The sequence below is a fragment of the Dendrobates tinctorius genome, unplaced genomic scaffold (genome assembly GCF_039654945.1).
Source record: "Dendrobates tinctorius isolate UK_male_01 unplaced genomic scaffold, ASM3965494v1 ptg000223l, whole genome shotgun sequence".
NCBI classification, from domain to species: Eukaryota; Metazoa; Chordata; class Amphibia; order Anura; family Dendrobatidae; genus Dendrobates; species Dendrobates tinctorius.
In genome coordinates, this window is record NW_027361890.1 from 18,433,880 (window position 1) to 18,457,331 (window position 23,452).

Here is a 23,452-nt window from a genome sequence, read left to right on the forward strand (position 1 = left end):
TAAAAAATTGGGGGCAAAAATATCATTTTTGTGGAAAAAAATGATTTTTTTATTTTCACGTCCGAGTGTTATAAACTTCTGTGAAGCACTTGGGGGTTCAAAGTGCTCACCACACATCTAGATAAGTTCCGTGGGGGGTCTAGTGTCCAAAATGGGGTCACTTGTGGGGAGTTTCAATAGTTTAGGTACATCAGGGGCTCTCCAAACGCACATGACACCCGCAGACCATTCCATCAAAGTCTGCATTCCAAAACGTCACTACTTCCCTTCCGAGCCCCGACGTGTGTCCATACAGTAGTTTTCTCCCACATATGGGGTATCAGCATACTCAGGACAAATTGGACAACAACTTTTGGGGTCCAATTTCTCCTGGTACCCTTGGGAAAATAAAAAAATGGTGATTAAAAGATCATGTTTGTGGAAAAAATACGAATTTTTTATTTTCACGCCCGGGTGTTATAAACTTCTGTGAAGCACTGGGGGGGTCAAAGTGCTCACCACACATCTAGATAAGTTCCTTAGGGGGTCTAGTTTCCAAAATGGTGTCATTTGTGGGGGGGTTCCACTGTTTTGGTACATCAGGAGTTTTCCAAACGCGACATGGTGTCCGATCTCAATTCCAGCCCAAAACGTCAAATGGCGCTGCTTCCCTTCCGAGCTCTGCCATGCGCCCAAATAGTGGTTTACCCCCACATGTGGGGTATCAGCGTACTCAGGACAAATTGCACAATAACTTTTAGGGTCCTGTTACCCTTGGAAAAATAAGAATTGAGGGTGAAAAGATCATTTTTGTGGAAAAAATATGATTTTTTAATTGTATGGCTTTATGTTATAAACTTCTGTGAAGCCCATGGGGGTTCAAAGTTCTCACCACACATCTAGATAAGTTCCTTAGGGGGTCTAGTTTCCAAAATGGTGTCATTTGTGGGGGGTTTCCACTGTTTTGGTACATCAGGGGTTTTCCAAACGCGACATCGTGTCCGATCTCAATTCCAGCCAAAAACGTCAAATGGCGCTGCTTCCCTTCCGAGCTCTGCCATGCGCCCAAATAGTGGTTTACCCCCACATGTGGGGTATCAGCGTACTCAGGACAAATTGCACAATAACTTTTAGGGTCCTGTTACCCTTGGGAAAATAAAAATTGGGGTGAAAAGATCATTTTTGTGGAAAAATATGATTTTTTTAAATGTACCGCTGTACGTTATAAACTTCTGTAAAGCCCTTGTGGGTTCAAAGTTCTCACCACATATCTATATAAGTTCCTTGGGGGGTCTAGTTTCCAAAATGGGGTCACTTGTAGGGGGTTTCCACTGTTTAGGTACATCAGGGACTCTCCAAACGTGACATGGCGTCCAATCTGAATTCCAGCCAATTTTGCATTGAAAAAGTCAAACGGCGCTCCTTCCATTCTGAGCTCTGCCATGCGCCGAAACAGTCGTTCCCCCCACATATCAGGTAGCTGCGTACTCAGGACAAATTGCACAATAACTTTTGCAGTTCAATTTCTCCTGTTACCCTTGGTAAAATAAAAAAAATTGAACCTGAAGTATTTTTTTTATGAAAAAAAGTTAGATGTTCATTTTTTTTTAAATATTCAAAAAAATTCCTGTGACGCACCTAAAGGGTTAATAAACTTCTTGAATGTGGTTTTGAGCACCTTAAGGGGTGCAGTTTTTAGAATGGTGTCACTTTTGGGTATTTTCTATCATATAGACCCCTCAAAGTGGCTTCAAATGTGATGTGGTCCTAAAAATAAAATGGTGTTGTAAAAATGAGAAATCGCTGGTCAACTTTTAACTCTTATAACTTCCTAACAAAAAAAAATTTTGGTTCCAAAATTGTGTTGATGTAAAGTAAACTTGTGGGAAATGTTGGTTATCAAGTTTTTTGTGTGCCGTATCTCTGTGATTTAAGGGCATAAAAATTCAAAGTTGGAAAATCGCGAAATTTTCAAAATTTTCGCCAAATTTCCGTTTTTCTCACAAATAAACGCAAGTTATTTGAATGAAATTTTACCACTAACATGAAGTACAATATGTCACGAGGAAACAATGTCAGAATCACCGGGATCCATGGAAGCGTTCCAGAGTTATGACCTCATAAAGGTACAGTGGTCAGAATTGTAAAAATTGGCCCGGTCATGAACGTGCAAACCACCCTTGGGGGTGAAGGGGTTAAACCTCCTAAAATGCTAACAAAATGAAGTACAATTTTACAAATGGTGCTGATGTAGAGCAGACATGTGGGATTATTTATTAATTTTTTGCTATGGTATGACTATCTGAATTAAAGGGATAATCAAAGTTTGAAAATTGCTATTTTTTTTTACATTTGTCAAATTTCTGCATATCAACCTAAATTTACCATTATCATAAAGTATAATGTGTCATGAAAAAACAATCTCAAAATCACTGGAATTTGTTGAAGCGCCCAAGAGTTATTACCACATAAAGTGACACTGGTCAAATTTTTAAAATTTGGCTCTGTCACTAAGGGGTTAATATCCACAATCATGGTAAATATGGTCCCCCTCATCCTTATCCTGGCCGAAATGATGGCCTCCATCCCTATATGCTGGTATGCCTGGCCCCATCCCGGTCCTGGTATGCCTGGCCCCATCCCGGTCCTGGTATGCCTGGCCCCATCCCGGTCCTGGTATGCCTGGCCCCATCCCGGTCCTGGTATGCCTGGCCCCATCCCGGTCCTGGTATGCCTGGCCCCATCCCAGTCCTGGTATGCCTGGCCCCATCCCAGTCCTGGTATGCCTGGCCCCATCCCAGTCCTGGTATGCCTGGCCCCATCCCAGTCCTGGTATGCCTGGCCCCATCCCAGTCCTGGTATGCCTGGCCCCATCCCAGTCCTGGTATGCCTGGCCCCATCCCAGTCCTGGTATGCCTGGCCCCATCCCAGTCCTGGTATGCCTGGCCCCATCCCAGTCCTGGTATGCCTGGCCCCATCCCAGTCCTGGTATGCCTGGCCCCATCCCAGTCCTGGTATGCCTGGCCCCATCCCAGTCCTGGTATGCCTGGCCCCATCCCAGTCCTGGTATGCCTGGCCCCATCCCAGTCCTGGTATGCCTGGCCCCATCCCAGTCCTGGTATGCCTGGCCCCATCCCAGTCCTGGTATGCCTGGCCCCATCCCAGTCCTGGTATGCCTGGCCCCATCCCAGTCCTGGTATGCCTGGCCCCATCCCAGTCCTGGTATGCCTGGCCCCATCCCAGTCCTGGTATGCCTGGCCCCATCCCAGTCCTGGTATGCCTGGCCCCATCCCAGTCCTGGTATGCCTGGCCCCATCCCAGTCCTGGTATGCCTGGCCCCATCCCAGTCCTGGTATGCCTGGCCCCATCCCAGTCCTGGTATGCCTGGCCCCATCCCAGTCCTGGTATGCCTGGCCCCATCCCAGTCCTGGTATGCCTGGCCCCATCCCAGTCCTGGTATGCCTGGCCCCATCCCAGTCCTGGTATGCCTGGCCCCATCCCAGTCCTGGTATGCCTGGCCCCATCCCAGTCCTGGTATGCCTGGCCCCATCCCAGTCCTGGTATGCCTGGCCCCATCCCAGTCCTGGTATGCCTGGCCCCATCCCAGTCCTGGTATGCCTGGCCCCATCCCAGTCCTGGTATGCCTGGCCCCATCCCAGTCCTGGTATGCCTGGCCCCATCCCAGTCCTGGTATGCCTGGCCCCATCCCAGTCCTGGTATGCCTGGCCCCATCCCAGTCCTGGTATGCCTGGCCCCATCCCAGTCCTGGTATGCCTGGCCCCATCCCAGTCCTGGTATGCCTGGCCCCATCCCAGTCCTGGTATGCCTGGCCCCATCCCAGTCCTGGTATGCCTGGCCCCATCCCAGTCCTGGTATGCCTGGCCCCATCCCAGTCCTGGTATGCCTGGCCCCATCCCAGTCCTGGTATGCCTGGCCCCATCCCAGTCCTGGTATGCCTGGCCCCATCCCAGTCCTGGTATGCCTGGCCCCATCCCAGTCCTGGTATGCCTGGCCCCATCCCAGTCCTGGTATGCCTGGCCCCATCCCAGTCCTGGTATGCCTGGCCCCATCCCAGTCCTGGTATGCCTGGCCCCATCCCAGTCCTGGTATGCCTGGCCCCATCCCAGTCCTGGTATGCCTGGCCCCATCCCAGTCCTGGTATGCCTGGCCCCATCCCAGTCCTGGTATGCCTGGCCCCATCCCAGTCCTGGTATGCCTGGCCCCATCCCAGTCCTGGTATGCCTGGCCCCATCCCAGTCCTGGTATGCCTGGCCCCATCCCAGTCCTGGTATGCCTGGCCCCATCCCAGTCCTGGTATGCCTGGCCCCATCCCAGTCCTGGTATGCCTGGCCCCATCCCAGTCCTGGTATGCCTGGCCCCATCCCAGTCCTGGTATGCCTGGCCCCATCCCAGTCCTGGTATGCCTGGCCCCATCCCAGTCCTGGTATGCCTGGCCCCATCCCAGTCCTGGTATGCCTGGCCCCATCCCAGTCCTGGTATGCCTGGCCCCATCCCAGTCCTGGTATGCCTGGCCCCATCCCAGTCCTGGTATGCCTGGCCCCATCCCAGTCCTGGTATGCCTGGCCCCATCCCAGTCCTGGTATGCCTGGCCCCATCCCAGTCCTGGTATGCCTGGCCCCATCCCAGTCCTGGTATGCCTGGCCCCATCCCAGTCCTGGTATGCCTGGCCCCATCCCAGTCCTGGTATGCCTGGCCCCATCCCAGTCCTGGTATGCCTGGCCCCATCCCAGTCCTGGTATGCCTGGCCCCATCCCAGTCCTGGTATGCCTGGCCCCATCCCAGTCCTGGTATGCCTGGCCCCATCCCAGTCCTGGTATGCCTGGCCCCATCCCAGTCCTGGTATGCCTGGCCCCATCCCAGTCCTGGTATGCCTGGCCCCATCCCAGTCCTGGTATGCCTGGCCCCATCCCAGTCCTGGTATGCCTGGCCCCATCCCAGTCCTGGTATGCCTGGCCCCATCCCAGTCCTGGTATGCCTGGCCCCATCCCAGTCCTGGTATGCCTGGCCCCATCCCAGTCCTGGTATGCCTGGCCCCATCCCAGTCCTGGTATGCCTGGCCCCATCCCAGTCCTGGTATGCCTGGCCCCATCCCAGTCCTGGTATGCCTGGCCCCATCCCAGTCCTGGTATGCCTGGCCCCATCCCAGTCCTGGTATGCCTGGCCCCATCCCAGTCCTGGTATGCCTGGCCCCATCCCAGTCCTGGTATGCCTGGCCCCATCCCAGTCCTGGTATGCCTGGCCCCATCCCAGTCCTGGTATGCCTGGCCCCATCCCAGTCCTGGTATGCCTGGCCCCATCCCAGTCCTGGTATGCCTGGCCCCATCCCAGTCCTGGTATGCCTGGCCCCATCCCAGTCCTGGTATGCCTGGCCCCATCCCAGTCCTGGTATGCCTGGCCCCATCCCAGTCCTGGTATGCCTGGCCCCATCCCAGTCCTGGTATGCCTGGCCCCATCCCAGTCCTGGTATGCCTGGCCCCATCCCAGTCCTGGTATGCCTGGCCCCATCACAGTCCTGGTATGCCTGGCCCCATCACAGTCCTGGTATGCCTGGCCCCATCACAGTCCTGGTATGCCTGGCCCCATCACAGTCCTGGTATGCCTGGCCCCATCACAGTCCTGGTATGCCTGGCCCCATCACAGTCCTGGTATGCCTGGCCCCATCACAGTCCTGGTATGCCTGGCCCCATCACAGTCCTGGTATGCCTGGCCCCATCACAGTCCTGGTATGCCTGGCCCCATCACAGTCCTGGTATGCCTGGCCCCATCACAGTCCTGGTATGCCTGGCCCCATCACAGTCCTGGTATGCCTGGCCCCATCACAGTCCTGGTATGCCTGGCCCCATCACAGTCCTGGTATGCCTGGCCCCATCACAGTCCTGGTATGCCTGGCCCCATCACAGTCCTGGTATGCCTGGCCCCATCACAGTCCTGGTATGCCTGGCCCCATCACAGTCCTGGTATGCCTGGCCCCATCACAGTCCTGGTATGCCTGGCCCCATCACAGTCCTGGTATGCCTGGCCCCATCACAGTCCTGGTATGCCTGGCCCCATCACAGTCCTGGTATGCCTGGCCCCATCACAGTCCTGGTATGCCTGGCCCCATCACAGTCCTGGTATGCCTGGCCCCATCACAGTCCTGGTATGCCTGGCCCCATCACAGTCCTGGTATGCCTGGCCCCATCACAGTCCTGGTATGCCTGGCCCCATCACAGTCCTGGTATGCCTGGCCCCATCACAGTCCTGGTATGCCTGGCCCCATCACAGTCCTGGTATGCCTGGCCCCATCACAGTCCTGGTATGCCTGGCCCCATCACAGTCCTGGTATGCCTGGCCCCATCACAGTCCTGGTATGCCTGGCCCCATCACAGTCCTGGTATGCCTGGCCCCATCACAGTCCTGGTATGCCTGGCCCCATCACAGTCCTGGTATGCCTGGCCCCATCACAGTCCTGGTATGCCTGGCCCCATCACAGTCCTGGTATGCCTGGCCCCATCACAGTCCTGGTATGCCTGGCCCCATCACAGTCCTGGTATGCCTGGCCCCATCACAGTCCTGGTATGCCTGGCCCCATCACAGTCCTGGTATGCCTGGCCCCATCACAGTCCTGGTATGCCTGGCCCCATCACAGTCCTGGTATGCCTGGCCCCATCACAGTCCTGGTATGCCTGGCCCCATCACAGTCCTGGTATGCCTGGCCCCATCACAGTCCTGGTATGACTGGCCCCATCACAGTCCTGGTATGACTGGCCCCATCACAGTCCTGGTATGACTGGCCCCATCACAGTCCTGGTATGACTGGCCCCATCACAGTCCTGGTATGACTGGCCCCATCACAGTCCTGGTATGACTGGCCCCATCACAGTCCTGGTATGACTGGCCCCATCACAGTCCTGGTATGACTGGCCCCATCACAGTCCTGGTATGACTGGCCCCATCACAGTCCTGGTATGACTGGCCCCATCACAGTCCTGGTATGACTGGCCCCATCACAGTCCTGGTATGACTGGCCCCATCACAGTCCTGGTATGACTGGCCCCATCACAGTCCTGGTATGACTGGCCCCATCACAGTCCTGGTATGACTGGCCCCATCACAGTCCTGGTATGACTGGCCCCATCACAGTCCTGGTATGACTGGCCCCATCACAGTCCTGGTATGACTGGCCCCATCACAGTCCTGGTATGACTGGCCCCATCACAGTCCTGGTATGACTGGCCCCATCACAGTCCTGGTATGACTGGCCCCATCACAGTCCTGGTATGACTGGCCCCATCACAGTCCTGGTATGACTGGCCCCATCACAGTCCTGGTATGACTGGCCCCATCACAGTCCTGGTATGACTGGCCCCATCACAGTCCTGGTATGACTGGCCCCATCACAGTCCTGGTATGACTGGCCCCATCACAGTCCTGGTATGACTGGCCCCATCACAGTCCTGGTATGACTGGCCCCATCACAGTCCTGGTATGACTGGCCCCATCACAGTCCTGGTATGACTGGCCCCATCACAGTCCTGGTATGACTGGCCCCATCACAGTCCTGGTATGACTGGCCCCATCACAGTCCTGGTATGACTGGCCCCATCACAGTCCTGGTATGACTGGCCCCATCACAGTCCTGGTATGACTGGCCCCATCACAGTCCTGGTATGACTGGCCCCATCACAGTCCTGGTATGACTGGCCCCATCACAGTCCTGGTATGACTGGCCCCATCACAGTCCTGGTATGACTGGCCCCATCACAGTCCTGGTATGACTGGCCCCATCACAGTCCTGGTATGACTGGCCCCATCACAGTCCTGGTATGACTGGCCCCATCACAGTCCTGGTATGACTGGCCCCATCACAGTCCTGGTATGACTGGCCCCATCACAGTCCTGGTATGACTGGCCCCATCACAGTCCTGGTATGACTGGCCCCATCACAGTCCTGGTATGACTGGCCCCATCACAGTCCTGGTATGACTGGCCCCATCACAGTCCTGGTATGACTGGCCCCATCACAGTCCTGGTATGACTGGCCCCATCACAGTCCTGGTATGACTGGCCCCATCACAGTCCTGGTATGACTGGCCCCATCACAGTCCTGGTATGACTGGCCCCATCACAGTCCTGGTATGACTGGCCCCATCACAGTCCTGGTATGACTGGCCCCATCACAGTCCTGGTATGACTGGCCCCATCACAGTCCTGGTATGACTGGCCCCATCACAGTCCTGGTATGACTGGCCCCATCACAGTCCTGGTATGACTGGCCCCATCACAGTCCTGGTATGACTGGCCCCATCACAGTCCTGGTATGACTGGCCCCATCACAGTCCTGGTATGACTGGCCCCATCACAGTCCTGGTATGACTGGCCCCATCACAGTCCTGGTATGACTGGCCCCATCACAGTCCTGGTATGACTGGCCCCATCACAGTCCTGGTATGACTGGCCCCATCACAGTCCTGGTATGACTGGCCCCATCACAGTCCTGGTATGACTGGCCCCATCACAGTCCTGGTATGACTGGCCCCATCACAGTCCTGGTATGACTGGCCCCATCACAGTCCTGGTATGACTGGCCCCATCACAGTCCTGGTATGACTGGCCCCATCACAGTCCTGGTATGACTGGCCCCATCACAGTCCTGGTATGACTGGCCCCATCACAGTCCTGGTATGACTGGCCCCATCACAGTCCTGGTATGACTGGCCCCATCACAGTCCTGGTATGACTGGCCCCATCACAGTCCTGGTATGACTGGCCCCATCACAGTCCTGGTATGACTGGCCCCATCACAGTCCTGGTATGACTGGCCCCATCACAGTCCTGGTATGACTGGCCCCATCACAGTCCTGGTATGACTGGCCCCATCACAGTCCTGGTATGACTGGCCCCATCACAGTCCTGGTATGACTGGCCCCATCACAGTCCTGGTATGACTGGCCCCATCACAGTCCTGGTATGACTGGCCCCATCACAGTCCTGGTATGACTGGCCCCATCACAGTCCTGGTATGACTGGCCCCATCACAGTCCTGGTATGACTGGCCCCATCACAGTCCTGGTATGACTGGCCCCATCACAGTCCTGGTATGACTGGCCCCATCACAGTCCTGGTATGACTGGCCCCATCACAGTCCTGGTATGACTGGCCCCATCACAGTCCTGGTATGACTGGCCCCATCACAGTCTTGGCATGAAAGGCCCCCATCCTTATTCTGGTAGGATTGGACCCATTCCAGTCCTGGTATGCATGGTCCCATCCTTATTCTGGTAGGATTGGCCCCATCAGAAAACATAAAAGAAAAAAAAAAATAAAAAAAAAAAAATCAAACCATTACACTTACCTTCCTCTGATCCCTCGCAGTGTCCTGCTCCATTAAAAAAAATCTAACCATTATACTTGCCTTCCTCCGCTCCCTTGCAGTTTCCTGCTCCATTGCCAGCAGCTGCTTAATGCCTGTAAGCAGCGCATGGCAGGGACGTCATGCGTTGCACACAAGTAGAGCACAGCTGCCAGAATAACAACCGGGACTGTTCATCGCAGAGAGTAGTGAGTATTCATTGCTCTTCAGTAGCGCAGTGTCAGCCGCAACCTTCCTGCTGCTACCGGCGGTCACGTGTGCAGCTACTTAAGAGAAATGAATATTCAGAATAATCATTTCTCTTAAGTATCGGCACACGTGAACGCCGGCGGCAGCAGGAAGCCAGTGGCTGACACTGCGCGCTACTGAAGAGCAATGAATACTCACTGCTCTCTGCGATGAACAGTCCCAGTGAGTATTCCGACAGCTGTCCTCTGCTTCTGAGCAACGCATGAAGTCCCTGCCATGCCCTGCTTACAGGCATTAGCAGCTGCTGGCAATGGAGCAGGAAACTGCAAGGGAGCGGAGGAAGGCAAGTATAATGGTTAGATTTTTTTTAAATCTATTCTGATGGGGTCAAGCCTACCAGTATAAGAAAGGTACCAAATCATACCAGGAACGGGATGGGGCCAATCAATACCAGGATGCCAAAAATAAAATGAATATGCATTGCCCTCCTCCCATTTTGGGAGGAAAAAGTGCGTCTTATAGTTTGAAAAATACGGTACGTGAAGTAGAAACATCATAAATACAACCATTAGTTGAAGAAACAGGGACCAGGATGACACATAGATAACATTACTAATGATGAGTGCAAAGTTCGCTACTTGAGTACGCACCAAGTATCATGGGTGAGTGAGATATTCGCGTCCCTGCAGAATTGCCTGACAAACACGGACAATACCCTCGCTTAGTGGCTAACAGCCATGAATTATGCAGCCTTGGGAACGCGAACATCTCACTCAAGCATCCGCGATACTCGGTGCATATGAGAGTACCCCCTGGGCAAACTTGAGTAACGAGCACTTCCCCTCGTCACTAAATATTAACACTTACAGAGCTGGCTTTGATGGTGGTTTTGTTCACTGTGACCGTGCGGTGCCTCCGGTTGTGTGGAGGGGTTGTGTTGCTTGCTGTTGTCTGAGGCATGCTGAGCCTGTTGACAGGAGTTGGTGGAGCGCTGTCAGCCCTGGGTCGAGAAATGCCTGGGAGAGAAAAAAGTCACTACTGGAAAATCTCAATTATACATGTGGATGTGCCAAAAGTGGCCAGTTTTTGCTCCTAGTTTATTCTCGCTGCTTTTTATGGTTTTTACTATACTAAAGACATGCTACCAGAAAAATCACACCCACTATGTAGAGACTGTAAAAGTGAGCACTAAATAAAAATGTCCAAATGTCTGGAAACACATGAATGATTAAAAATAATAATTAAAATACATATTCAGAGGAGCATTATGATATGTGTGGGTGCGACTTCTCAGACCCCCACTGATGAGAAGAGCTTCACTCTACAGTGGCACTTTGAGCCACCTATCATCCAAAGCTGCCCCATTCAAGTGAACAGAGCCATGTTGTACTTCATGCTCAATGAGTGGCCAGAAGAATCAGGAAATACCAAGATCCATGGGATTCATGGCGGTAGGACAGATCACTAGGATCAACCATTACTTATCATTATGGGAATACTTGTTCAACGCTCGGGTTCCATATTGTTAGCAAAACATATTACCTGAATCACCGGCATCAAAAGAAAACCTCCTACTTAAATCATGTTCCTACAACATTTAAAAGCCAAGTAAAATGTTGAGTAGCTGTACCTGGGTAATGTAATGCACACTTTCTATTACATCAGGCCCCACACACAATTAGTGAGTGTTAAGATGTAGCTTTCAGTTATGGGAAAGCAGTGTATTCTGGGTGCTCAGACAATAGAGTTCATGGGGTATATTTACAATTACTGGTAGTGGTGTCACAAAGATCGGGTTTACCACACCTAGAAAATCACAAGTATCACAAGCAGCTGTTAAAGGGAATCTTTCAGCAGGTTTTTGCTACCCCATTTGAGAGCAGTATGATGTAGGGGCAGAGAGTCTGATTCTAGCGATGTGTCACTTACTTTACTGGGGTCTGTAGTTTAAATAAAATTACAGTTCCATCTGCTGTAGTTTCAGCAGTTGGCTAAATGCTCAACTCGGCATAACCCGCCAACACCAATGGTTGGCTTCTTCCTGTGCATAGGCAGTAAAACTGTCAATGTTGGGGCGGGGTTATATAGCGCTCATAAATATGGAGGACTACATGACAGCAGGTTTAACTAGTCCTCTAATGATAAAATCACCTGTTTATCAACAAGAGATAAAAACTGCAGTAAGCAGCCTAGTAAGTGACATCGCTAGAATCAGGGTCTCGTCTCTACACTATACTAAGTAACATATTCCTTTCTAGATGACATTCCAAAAAGCACTTTTTTGAGCTGATGTGGTTTTCCTACTTTTACCAGATCTGTCAACAGAATGGATAACAGATTTTTTGTATGCTATGAAATAGATCTTCAGTCTGATGAGACTGGTGTACTGTCTGTGCAAAATCATGTCAAAATGGCTGCACACTTCTTTATGAAAGTTTATTTCAATTCATGCATACCTCATCTGATTGATAGCGCCTCAGTGACCCTTCTCCCTGCTGCTGAGATATCACTACAGTACAATATGCAGCTGGATGTCAGGCTCGGTGGAGGCTGAATACACTTGGACTCATGAGCTCTCCCTCTATAGCTGGACGCATCACATACTCATCTTAACATCAGGACCAGGGCTGTGGAGTCGGAGTTGGGATAAAATTGACCATCTGACTCCTAAAACATAATAAATTGGGTGCAGCAGTACAACGCAGGATGTGCTGGAAATGTTTTCATAAGAGTTTAGGAATGTTATGAAATGTCCTATAAATGTCTGTTCTGTTCGTGATCTAAGGATCTGGGCTTTTAGTGGAGATGAATCTGTGCTGCACTTTATGCACATGCTCAGTAGTGACCAGTGCTGTGGGGTCGGAGTTATGAAACGTCCTATATATGTTTGTTCTGTTCCCGGTCTAAGGATCTGGGCTTTTAGCTGAGATGAATCTGTGCTGCACTTTATGCACATGCTCAGTAGTGACCAGTGCTGTGGGGTCAGAGTTATGAATTGTCCTATAAATGTTTGTTCTGTTCCCGGTCTAAGGATCTGGGCTTTTAGCTGAGATGCATCTGTGCTGCACTTTATGCACATGCTCAGTAGTGACCAGTGCTGTGGGGTCGGAGTTATGAAACGTCCTATAAATGTGTTTTCTGTTCCTGATCTAAGGATCTGGGCTTTTAGCTGAGATGAATCTGTGCTGCACTTTATACACATGCTGAGTACTGACCAGTGCTGTGGGGTCGGAGTTATGAAATGTCCTATAAATGTCTGTTCCTGATCTAAGGATCTGGGCTTTTAGCCGAGACGAATCTGTGCTGCACTTTATACACAAGCTCAGTAGTGACCAGTGGTGTGGGATCAAAGATTTGAAATGTTCTATAAATGTCTGTTCCTGATCTAAGGATCTGGGCTTTTAGCTGAGATAACTCTGTGCTGCACTTTATGCACATGCTCAGTAGTGACCAGTACTGTGGGGTTGGAGTTATGAAATGTCCTATAAATGTCTGCTCTGTTCCTGATCTAAGGATCTGGGCTTTTAGCTGAGCTAAATCTGTGCTGCACTTTATGTACATGCTCAGTAGTGGCCAGAGCTGTGGGATCAAAGTTATGAAATGTCCTATAAATGTCTGTTCTGTTCCTGATCTAAGAATCTGGGCTTTTAGCTGAGATGAATCTGTGCTGCACTTTATGCACATGGCTCAGTAGTGACCAGTGCTGTGGGATCAAAGATTTGAAATGTTCTATAAATGTCTGTTCCTGATCTAAGGATCGGGGCTTTTAGCTGAGATGACTCTGTGCTGCACTTTATGCACATGCTCAGTAGTGACCAGTACTGTGGGGTTGGAGTTATGAAATGTCCTATAAATGTCTGCTCTGTTCCTGATCTAAGGATCTGGGCTTTTAGCTGAGCTAAATCTGTGCTGCACTTTATGTACATGCTCAGTAGTGACCAGTGCTGTGGAGTCGGAGTTATGAAATGTCCTATAAATGTCTGCTCTGTTCCTGATCTAAGGATCTGGGCTTGTAGCTGAGCTAAATCTGTGCTGCACTTTATGTACATGCTCACTAGTGACCAGTGCTGTGGAGTCGGAGTTATGAAATGTCCTATAAATGTCTGCACTGTTCCTGATCTAAGGATCTGGGCTTTTAGCCGAGATGAATCTGTGCTGTACTTTATGTACAGGCTCAGTAGTGACCAGTGCTGTGGGGTCGGAGTTATGAAATGTCCTATAAAAGGAGATTTTTGTGTACTCACCGTAAAATCTCTTTCTCTTAGCCTTTAATTGGGGGACACAGAACCTTGGGTGTTATGCTGCTGTCCACTAGGAGGCGACACTATGCATAATCTGAAAAAGATTAACTTTGGCTCCTCCTCTGCAGTATACACCCCTGGACGGCGTCAGCCTTCTCCAGTTTTGTACCAAAGCATAAGGAGGAACGTAACCAAATAACATAACCATGCCTGTAAGAAGGCTACTATGTACGAGCTCAAGAACAATATGAGAACTCAACAGGAAACAACGGCCCGTAAGGGCAACAGGGTGGGAGCTGTGTCCCCCAATTAAAGGCTAAGAGAAAGAGATTTTACGGTGAGTACACAAAAATCTCCTTTACTCTGTCGCCTAATTGGGGGACACAGAACCTTGGGACGTCCCAAAGCAGTCCCTGGGTGGGAAGCAGTGGACGAATATTGTGCTGACAGTCCCCTAGACTTGGGGTACTGCCGCCTGCAGAACCAGTCTACCCAGGCTCGCATCCGCTGAGGACTGGGTATGAACACTGTAGTGTTTCGTAAACGTGTGTAGGCTAGTCCAAGTGGCCGCCTTGCACACTTGTTGTGCCGAAGCCTGATGTCGAATGGCCCAGGAGGCCCCTACTGCCCGTGTAGAGTGTGCCGTGATACCGGCCCGGAAGAGGGGAACTGTTAAGTCGGTAGGCCTCATGTATGGTGGACTTGATCCACCTGGCAAGGGTAGCCTTGGAAGCCGGCAACCCCTTGCGACTACCTTCCGTAAGAATGAAGAGGGAATCGGATTTCCGGAAAGGTGCAGTCCTGGACACGTAAATCCGCAATGCCCTGACTAGGTCAAGCGTATGCAGAGCCTTCTCCACTCTATGGACCGGAACCGGGCAAAGGGAAGGCAGTGAAATCTCTTCGTTAAGGTGAAAGTTGGACACAACCTTCGGAAGGAAGGATGGTACCGTACGGAGAACCACCTTGTCCTGGTGAAAGGCTAGGAAAGGTCGTCTGCAGGAAAGTGCTGACAATTCCGACACTCTGCGTAACGAGGTGATAGCCACTAGAAAAACCACTTTCTGAGACAGAATGGAGAGTGGAACTTCTCTAAGAGGTTCGAAGGGTGGAGCTTGCAATGCTGTCAGGACCGGATTGAGGTCCCACGTATCCAGCGAACGTTTGTAGGGAGGAACCAATCGGGAAACTCCCTGGATGAAAGTCCTTACTTGCGGTTTAATAGCAATGCGCTTTTGAAAAAGGACTGAAAGCGCCGACACCTGACTCTTAAGCGAACTTAAGGATAGCTTGGCATCTAGGCCCGATTGAAGAAAACCTAGTACCTTCGGGAGGTAATAAGGGAGTGGGACTTGTCCATGAGATTCGCACCAAGAAAAGAAGGCTCTCCAGGTACGATAATAGAGCTTGGCGGAGGCAGGCTTCCTTGCCCTGATCATAGTTGCAATGACTGCCGGTGAAAAACCTGCCTGGGTTAGAATCCAGGTTTCAAGGGCCATGCCGTCAAATTGAGGGCCCCTGAATTCTGGTGGAAGAACGGACCTTGAGACAGAAGGTCGTGGCGGTCGGGTAGAGGCCAGGGGGCGTCTGCCGTAAGTTGGACGATGTCGGCGTACCAAGTACGTCTGGGCCAGTCTGGCGCGATGAGGATGGTCGGAACTCCCTCTTGCTTGACCTTCCTCACGACTCTGGCTATTAGGGGGAGGGGTGGAAAGATGTACAGGAGTCGGAACTGGGACCAGTCCTGGACCAGGGCATCCGCTCCGAGCGACCGCGGGTCGTGTGTCCTGGCCATGAAATTGGGAACCTTGGCATTGAGATGGGATGCCATTAGGTCCACATCCGGGGTTCCCCATCGTTGACAGATCTGGTAAAAAATCTCGGGATGGAGAGACCACTCCCCCGAGTCCATTCCTTGCCTGCTGAGGTAGTCGGCTTCCCAGTTTTCTACACCCGGAATGTGTACCGCAGAAAGTACCGACCTTGTGTCTTCCGCCCAGCGGAGGATATGAGCCACTTCTCTCATCGCCTGGGCGCTGCGGGTCCCGCCTTGGTGATTCACGTATGCCACAGCCGTGGCATTGTCCGACTGTATCCGTATGTGCGAGGCTGCAAGCAAGTGATGAAAGGCTCTCAGTGCCAAGAGAATGGCCCTGATTTCCAGAACATTGATGGGCAATGTCACTTCCCTCGGTGACCACTTGCCCTGTGCCCTGTGATGTAGGTGTACCGCCCCCCAGCCTGTCAGGCTTGCATCGGTAGTCAGGATCTTCCATTGTCCTGAGAGGAATGGCTTCCCTCGTGTAAGCGAGGTTGGTTTGAGCCACCAATGCAGGGACCTCCTGGTTGATGACGTTAACCTGAACTCCCTGTCGAGGGAGAAGGGGTTCCTGTCCCAAGATCTGAGTATGGCTAGTTGAAGGACCCTGAGGTGAAACTGGGCAAATGGCACTGCCTCTATTGCTGCTGCCATCCGGCCGAGGACTCTCATGGCAAACCGGAGAGATCGAGGAGGACTGCGAAGGAGTGTGCGAACTCCCAGACGGACGGCCAATGTCTTGTCCTTGGGAAGGAGCACCAGGCCCCTGGCGGTGTCGAATACCATTCCCAGGAATGTTAGAGTCCGAGTTGGGATGGTCGACGATTTCTGTAGGTTGACTAGCCATCCCAGGCGACTCAGAGTGTCTAAAGTGATTGAGACACTGACCTCGCAGTCTTTGAAAGTGGGAGACTTGACGAGGAGGTCGTCCAGGTACGGGACGACTAGAATGCCACTTAAGTGCAGGACGTCCATGGTGGCCGCCATGACTTTGGTGAACGTTCTTGGAGCCGTGGCGAGTCCGAACGGAAGGGCGACAAACTGGTAGTGGTTTTGGTTGACCGCGAACCTGAGAAACCTTTGGTGGGCGGGAGCAATTGGTATGTGGAGATACGCATCCTGTATGTCTATGGAGGCGAGGAATTCTCCCTGCTCCATGGATGCAATGATGGACCGGAGGGACTCCATGCGGAAATGACGGACTCGTACGTAATTGTTGAGCTGTTTTAGGTCCAGTATGGGTCGGACGCCGCCTCCTTTCTTGGGGACTACAAACAAATTTGAGTAGAATCCTCGGAATCTCTCGTTCGCGGGAACCGGCACCACAACTCCTGATTGAAGGAGAGAGGAAACCGCTTGGTGGAAGACACAAGCCTTTTCTGGTGGTGTTGGAGGAACAGAAAGGAAGAACCGGTTCGGTGGAACGGAAGTGAACTCTATCTTGTATCCGGAAGACACTATTTCCCTGACCCACCTGTCTTCTGTAATAGGCAGCCAGACTTGCTGAAAGAGTAAAAGACGGCCGCCTACTGGTGGGGTGTCTTCCGGAGGTCTCGAGTCATGATGAAGTGAAATTCTGAGGTTTTCCTCCCTTGGGTTTCGCTTGGCCTGCTTTCGACTGCCAAGCCCTGTCCGGTCGCTGCTGCGTCCGTGGGTTGTCTCTGCGTGGAGAACGGTTGCGGTTTTGCACTGGGCGCGAAACGGACCAGCCCGAGGAATTCCGAAAGGATCGGAATTGCGTCTGGTTTCTTCGTTTAAACGTGCGTTTCGGTTTCAGTTGAGGGAGAGAGGTACTCTTACCCCCGGTGGCATTGGCTATCATGGTGTCCAACTTTTCGCCGAAAAGTCTACCAGTAGAATACGGAAGTCGCGTGAGGGACTTCTTTGAGGCCGCATCCGCTTTCCATTCTCGCAGCCAGAGGATGCGTCGGATCGTGATGGCGTTTGATGCTATTCCCGCTACACCTCTGGCGGAATCCAGGGCTGCATGAATCATGTAGTCTGCTACCACTGCCATCTGGACCGCTTCGTCCGAGAGTTCAGGATTTGAAGCCTGAAGACCCTCTGTAGTCTTTTGGCCCAAGCTAGGATGGCCTTGGCTGCCCAAACTGAAGCAAACGCAGGGCCCAGAGAGGCGCCTGCCGCTTCGAAAATAGAACGAGCCATGCGTTCTACTTGCCGGTCTGCTGCGTCCCTGAGGGTTGAGCTATCCGGCAGAGAGAGTAAAGTCTGCGCTGCTAGCCTAGAAACCGGAGGGTCCACTTCAGGTGGATCTGCCCATTGTTTGGTGTCTTCCTGTGGGAAGGGGTACTTCGCTTCCAGATATTTGCGATTAGCGAATTTTTTGTCAGGCTGCGCAAACTGTTTGGTAAGTATTTTCTGAAATTCATCGTGATTAGGGAAGACCTTCGGTGGTTTTTGAACACTTTCGAAGCAAATCCTATGTTTTGGGACTTCCGGGGGCGACTCTGGGATTTTTAGCACCCGATGAATAGAAGAAATTATGTCCTCAACTAGCGCTGTATTGCTAGGGGGAGAAGGTACCACGGACCTGACCGTTTCATTATCTGAGTCGGAGTCACAGATGCCCTCCGAATCCTGTGCCTCACTAAGGTGATCCCTGGAGGGCGACCTGGGGCGGGGGTCTTCTGTGGTGGGGGATCCCTGTGGTAAATTGCACTGTCTGTCTGTGGCAGGGGACTGCCCAGGAGATCTGGAATGACGCTGTCTCTCACTAGAGGGGGACGACCTTGTGCTATAGTGCGACTCAGGTGATCGAGACCTGTGAGTCCGCTTACGTCTGTGAGAGTCGGAAGCAGCATGTTCCTGAGACAAGCTGTCCGTTTGCTGTGTACCGTCCATAGCCGGGGCCCGACTCTGCAGAGCTTGCAGCAATGTAGCAGTTAGGTTGTCTATGGACTGTGACATAGACTGAGACATCTGAGTTGCCCATTCCGGCGTGGCATGTGACACTGAAGCGTCAGTAGGGACTCCCTGGGGTTCTGACCCAGAGTTCTGGATGCAGTCCCGGCAGTGCGGATACGTGCTGCCACTAGGGAGCGTGGCTTTGCAGGCTGTGCAGAATGCATAGAAACATTCCTGCCTGGTTCTCTTCCTTGAGCCCGGCATAGTGCACAGAGGCTAGCTATTAGGGATCGTACAGGGGTGGCTACGCAGAGGGAACCCACAGAAAGCCTTATAGGAAGTATAGATTCACAGCTGAGTAATGAGAACCCAGCTGTGAGCTTACCCCACCGGTGTGCCCCTTGGTCCAGCGCCGACAGATCCAAGTTCTGTGCCCCCCGGAGACCGCTGTGATGCTTCTCTCCTGGATCTCATCCAGAAAAAATGGCCACCGGGGCTCTGAGGAGAGGGAGGAGGGGGCGGAGAGCTGAAAAGGGCGCGCTGGGCTGTGTAAAAACGCGCCCTTTCTGCCTCAATCCGCCCCTTCTATGACACTCCAGTGTGTCATTTTGGTCATCCGGGGGGCGGGCCGGGGGGCGGGGAAAAGGCGGCGGCTTCAGCTAGGCCGAAGCCGCGGTCTAAATTTGAAGCCTGATGCCCAGGAGGGCTCCAGAGCGGCGCGGTAGTCCGGGGGGGGGGGCGGATTTGTACCAGACCCCCCCAGAACGGTCGACTGGATAGCGGTGGGGGTAGCAGGGGTAGCGGTTTTTGTATGGGGGGGCCCCTGAAGGGCTATGGAGCCGCTGCTGCTGCAGAGACAGGGACGCATCAAAAGTCCTGTTTCTGCTGTGCCATCCAGTCCGCACCCTCCCCCGGCCCCCACAGGATCCCTCAGCCGGCCTGGGGTCCCTGGAAGCTGCGGAATGCTGCCTGATCTCCGACCCTACCTGAGGCGTCTCAACCTAATACCCCCTGCGGGGGATTAGGGAGGGTGCGTCTGTCACCGTCAGGGGGTCTTCATCCTCGCCTCAACCTCAACCCAGACCCCTTAAAGGGGTTGGGGAAGGAGGGGGGTCTCGACCTCGAACCAGGACCCGAGGGACTGGGGAGGGAGCGACATGGGGAAAAAACCACCTCGACCTCAACCGGGTACCCCTAATAGGGGACCGAGGAGGGAGCCATGCCGGGAGTCTCGCTGGAGACCCACTTTTCTTCATCTGTATTTCCGTGAAAAAAAGGAAAAAAAACGGAAGAAAAAAGGTGTGCCTCCTTGCGACACTAAGCAAAAACTGGAGAAGGCTGACGCCGTCCAGGGGTGTATACTGCAGAGGAGGAGCCAAAGTTAATCTTTTTCAGATTATGCATAGTGTCGCCTCCTAGTGGACAGCAGCATAACACCCAAGGTTCTGTGTCCCCCAATTAGGCGACAGAGTAATGTCAGTTCTGTTCCTGATCTAAGGATCTGGGCTTTTAGCTGAGATGAATCTGTGCTGCACTTTATGCACATGCTCAGTAGTGACCAGTGCTGTGGGGTCGGAGTTATGAACTGTCCTATAAATTTCAGTTCTGTTCCTGATCTAAGGATCTGGGCTTTTAGCTGAGCTAAATCTGTGCTGCACTTTATGTACATGCTCAGTAGTGACCAGTGCTGTGGGGTTGAAGTTATGATATGTCCTATAAATGTCTGCACTGTTCCTGATCTAAGGATCTGGGCTTTTAGCCGAGATGAATCTGTTCTGTACTTTATGTACAGGCTCAGTAGTGACCAGTGCTGTGGGGTCGGAGTTATGAAATGTCCTATAAATGTCAGTTCTGTTCCTGATCTAAGGATCTGGGCTTTTAGCTGAGCTGAATCTGTGCTGCACTTTATGCACATGCTCAGTAGTGACCAGTGCTGTAGGGTCGGAGTTATGAAATGTCCTATAAATATCTGTACTGTTCCTGATCTAAGGATCTTGACTTTTAGCGTAGATGAATCTGTGCTGCACTTCATGCACATACTCAGTAGAGACCAGTGCTATGGGGTCGGAGTCAGGGAAATTGAGGGGTCGGAGTCAGGGAAATTGAGGAGTCAGAGTCAGTGATTTGGCTTACTGACTGCACAGCCCAGATCAGGACTTTACGGCAATTCTGACAATGATTTGCAAAGTATGGACACCAGTCTCACCAGGTCTGAACGATCAATTTCATAATGTATGCAATTTTTATTGTAAAATCTGGAGACAGACCCCTTTATAAAAATCTATGCGCCCTTAATAAGAAACCAATACCCTAAATTTGCATTGTTCAGTTCAGCATTGTGTGAGTGGGATTTATGAATAACAGTAATTTTACAAGTCACGAAGCATGACTTTCATCTTGTGAGGTCTAGTACTGTTTTAATTTACCCCCTTAAAGTGCAAGGATCAGTCCCATACCATCACGCATTAAAACATACCATATAATGGCATCAAGTGCTTTAAAAGAGGTTAACTATTTTTAAAATGTTTAAAAATAGGCCTTTGCTTGTTTTTTTGCGGGGTGGAGGGGATGCTCAATGACCCTCTTTAAAAAAAAAAAAAAAAAAAAAAAAAAAAAAAAATGAGCAGACAAGTCCTATAAGTTTATTATCGCTCTTGTTCTGTGTCCCCAATGTTGGTTTACTTAGAGAGCCCATAATGAGAACTAATTAGGAACTTTTTAAAATCAGCTGAGACCTCACAGATAGGCATTTAATCGGACATTTATTGATTAATAGAGATACAAATGTCACCATCACCAAAAGGCACCAGATCATTTAGACAAAATTTAGGGCTTGTGTAATCCCAAAAGTAAACATGCTACATGATTGGGGCCCTTTGTGAAAACTGGAATTGGGCTTTTCGAAAAAGTAGCAGTACACCGTAGCCTACAAATGATCATTGTTTGTGTCAAGTCCTTATAGGATCATAGCAAAAAAATAAATCTCAGTGGCCAACAAAGCCATAGCCAGTGAGAGAAGCTCAGAGAAAAGCTACTCAAGTCAGAATTATGTTCAAACTTTGATCTACTTAAAAGGTGTTGTACAAAAATTAGAAAAACATGGCTGCGTTCATTGAAAACCAGCACTACGCCTGTCTATTGGCGGTACGTGTTCTTGCAACTCCATCCCATTCGCAACAAGGCGCGGCGCTGCACTGTCAAACACATCCCATGGACGGGTGTAGGGCTGTTTTTGGAAGAAAACCACCATTTTTATCTACACCTGCTCAAACCTTTTAGAATGAATGCCCCACGCTGCAGTATTTGTTGCAGAGATTTCTGCAACGGGAAATTTGCTCCATTCATTTGAGTGTTGTCGTTTCAGATGAATGGACAATGTACGAAGCATCACATATATAAAAGAAGATCACAAAGACCGAATCACAGAGTAAGAATAGTTTAGCGCGGGAGTCAGTGGTGGTTAATAATACCCTAATGCCCATCTAACTAAGGTCATCCAGAGTAGATATACCACCACTGTATGATATATGTGAGTCCATTCTCAATCTTGATCTGTACCCCAATCTAAGTTTTGGGCTTTTTTTTTTTTTTTTAAGGACTCCAGAAGGGTTTCTTTCAAGTGAAATGGAGAAAAGAAATGAGAGAGCTTAAAAAAGGTGGTAAACATGAAAGAACACAACCTACCCCATATTGTTATTATGAAAAAATGATGTGTGGGGTAATCGAGAAATCCCTGAAGCATCCCTTCATGCAAGCAACAGTCTAATTCTGCAAGGTCCAACCCGACAAGGCAGAATTGATACTTCATAATGCCGAGGTAGGACCTGATGCCATTCCTACTTGTCCTGACACAAACAATGCGACTTGTAGGGCTCAGGCAGTGTTCTGTCATGTGGCGATTAGTATTTCTAGCTCAAATCAGTAGTTATTAACCACCAATACCAGATTTTTTGGAACAAACTAAACACATGTAATTCATGAGGTTTGGATACCATATTTTGATAATCTTTCCAACCCAATGTTCTTAAAGACAGCAACTCCTGAAGAAGAAACATATGAGTTTACCACCATTATATACAAAGCATTTCCTAATTAAAAAACAACAATGGTTCGAACAGCCAATGGACCAGCGGATCATAATGTGGCTACGGAAATGAAATGTATTTTGTAGAGCTTATTGAGCGGTACCTGTTAGCGTGGTGTGTCCACGGTCAAAGGCAATGAAAAAACCAAGCAACTAAAGTCACACACTAGGTATTGTTTTAGAGGCGGCTAAAACGAATATTTTATGGCAAACACAATTGGCAACATACACTAAGGTTTCATGTATAAATGACTGAAATGCATTGGCGATATAAGCATTACCTAGAAAAGCATCCACTAGACAGCTGACCCCACGCATGGCCCGGAAGAAGATCTGTGGAAGCTGTTTGAGGCATAAGTACTGGTTGAGTTCCTGGTTGGACACCCCACTCACATTTAGAAACTGTTCCTGAAACTTTGGAGTTGTGCCGATAATACTTGGGTTACTTAGGTCCACAGGGTTACTAGAGACAAAAGAAGAGAAGTTAGAATATTACAAAATCAGAGGGTTTCCATGTTTTCATTTTAAATTATGTACTGGGCGTACAGCTTGTTTATGGGGTCAGTAGTAGTGATGAGATAAGGTGTTATTCCGAGAATGCTCGTGTGCTAACCTAGTGACTTTGGCGTGCTCGAATATGTTATAGTCCCCATGCCTACATGTCTCGCGGCTGTCCGACAGCCGCAACACGTGCGGTGAAAGTAGAACAAACAGCCAATTCTCGTCTGTGCTGCGATTGTCAAACAGCCGTGAGACATGCAGCCGCAGAGACTCAAACATGCCAATATCACTCGGTTAGCACACGAGCATGAATGGATATCACCTTAGCTGGGTAGGTTCGCTCTTCTCTAGTCAGTAGACCTCCCCCCGATTCTGACACCTATGAAAGGTTATTGACCTCT

General features: G+C 50.8%; 1 protein-coding gene across 4 annotated transcripts in view; it reads right to left on the reverse strand.

Moving 5' to 3' along the window:
- The window catches only part of RALGAPB (Ral GTPase activating protein non-catalytic subunit beta), a 171,918-nt gene that overhangs the window by 88,873 nt on the left and 59,593 nt on the right, over positions 1 to 23,452 (reverse strand). For all 4 annotated transcript variants that reach the window (XM_073555376.1, XM_073555377.1, XM_073555374.1 and 1 more), the window contains exons 7-8: positions 22,832 to 23,013; positions 10,409 to 10,557 (exon numbers count right to left, since the gene is read on the reverse strand). In XM_073555376.1, the coding sequence (XP_073411477.1) occupies positions 10,409 to 10,557; positions 22,832 to 23,013 (331 nt within the window). The remainder of the gene's footprint in view (positions 1 to 10,408; positions 10,558 to 22,831; positions 23,014 to 23,452) is intronic.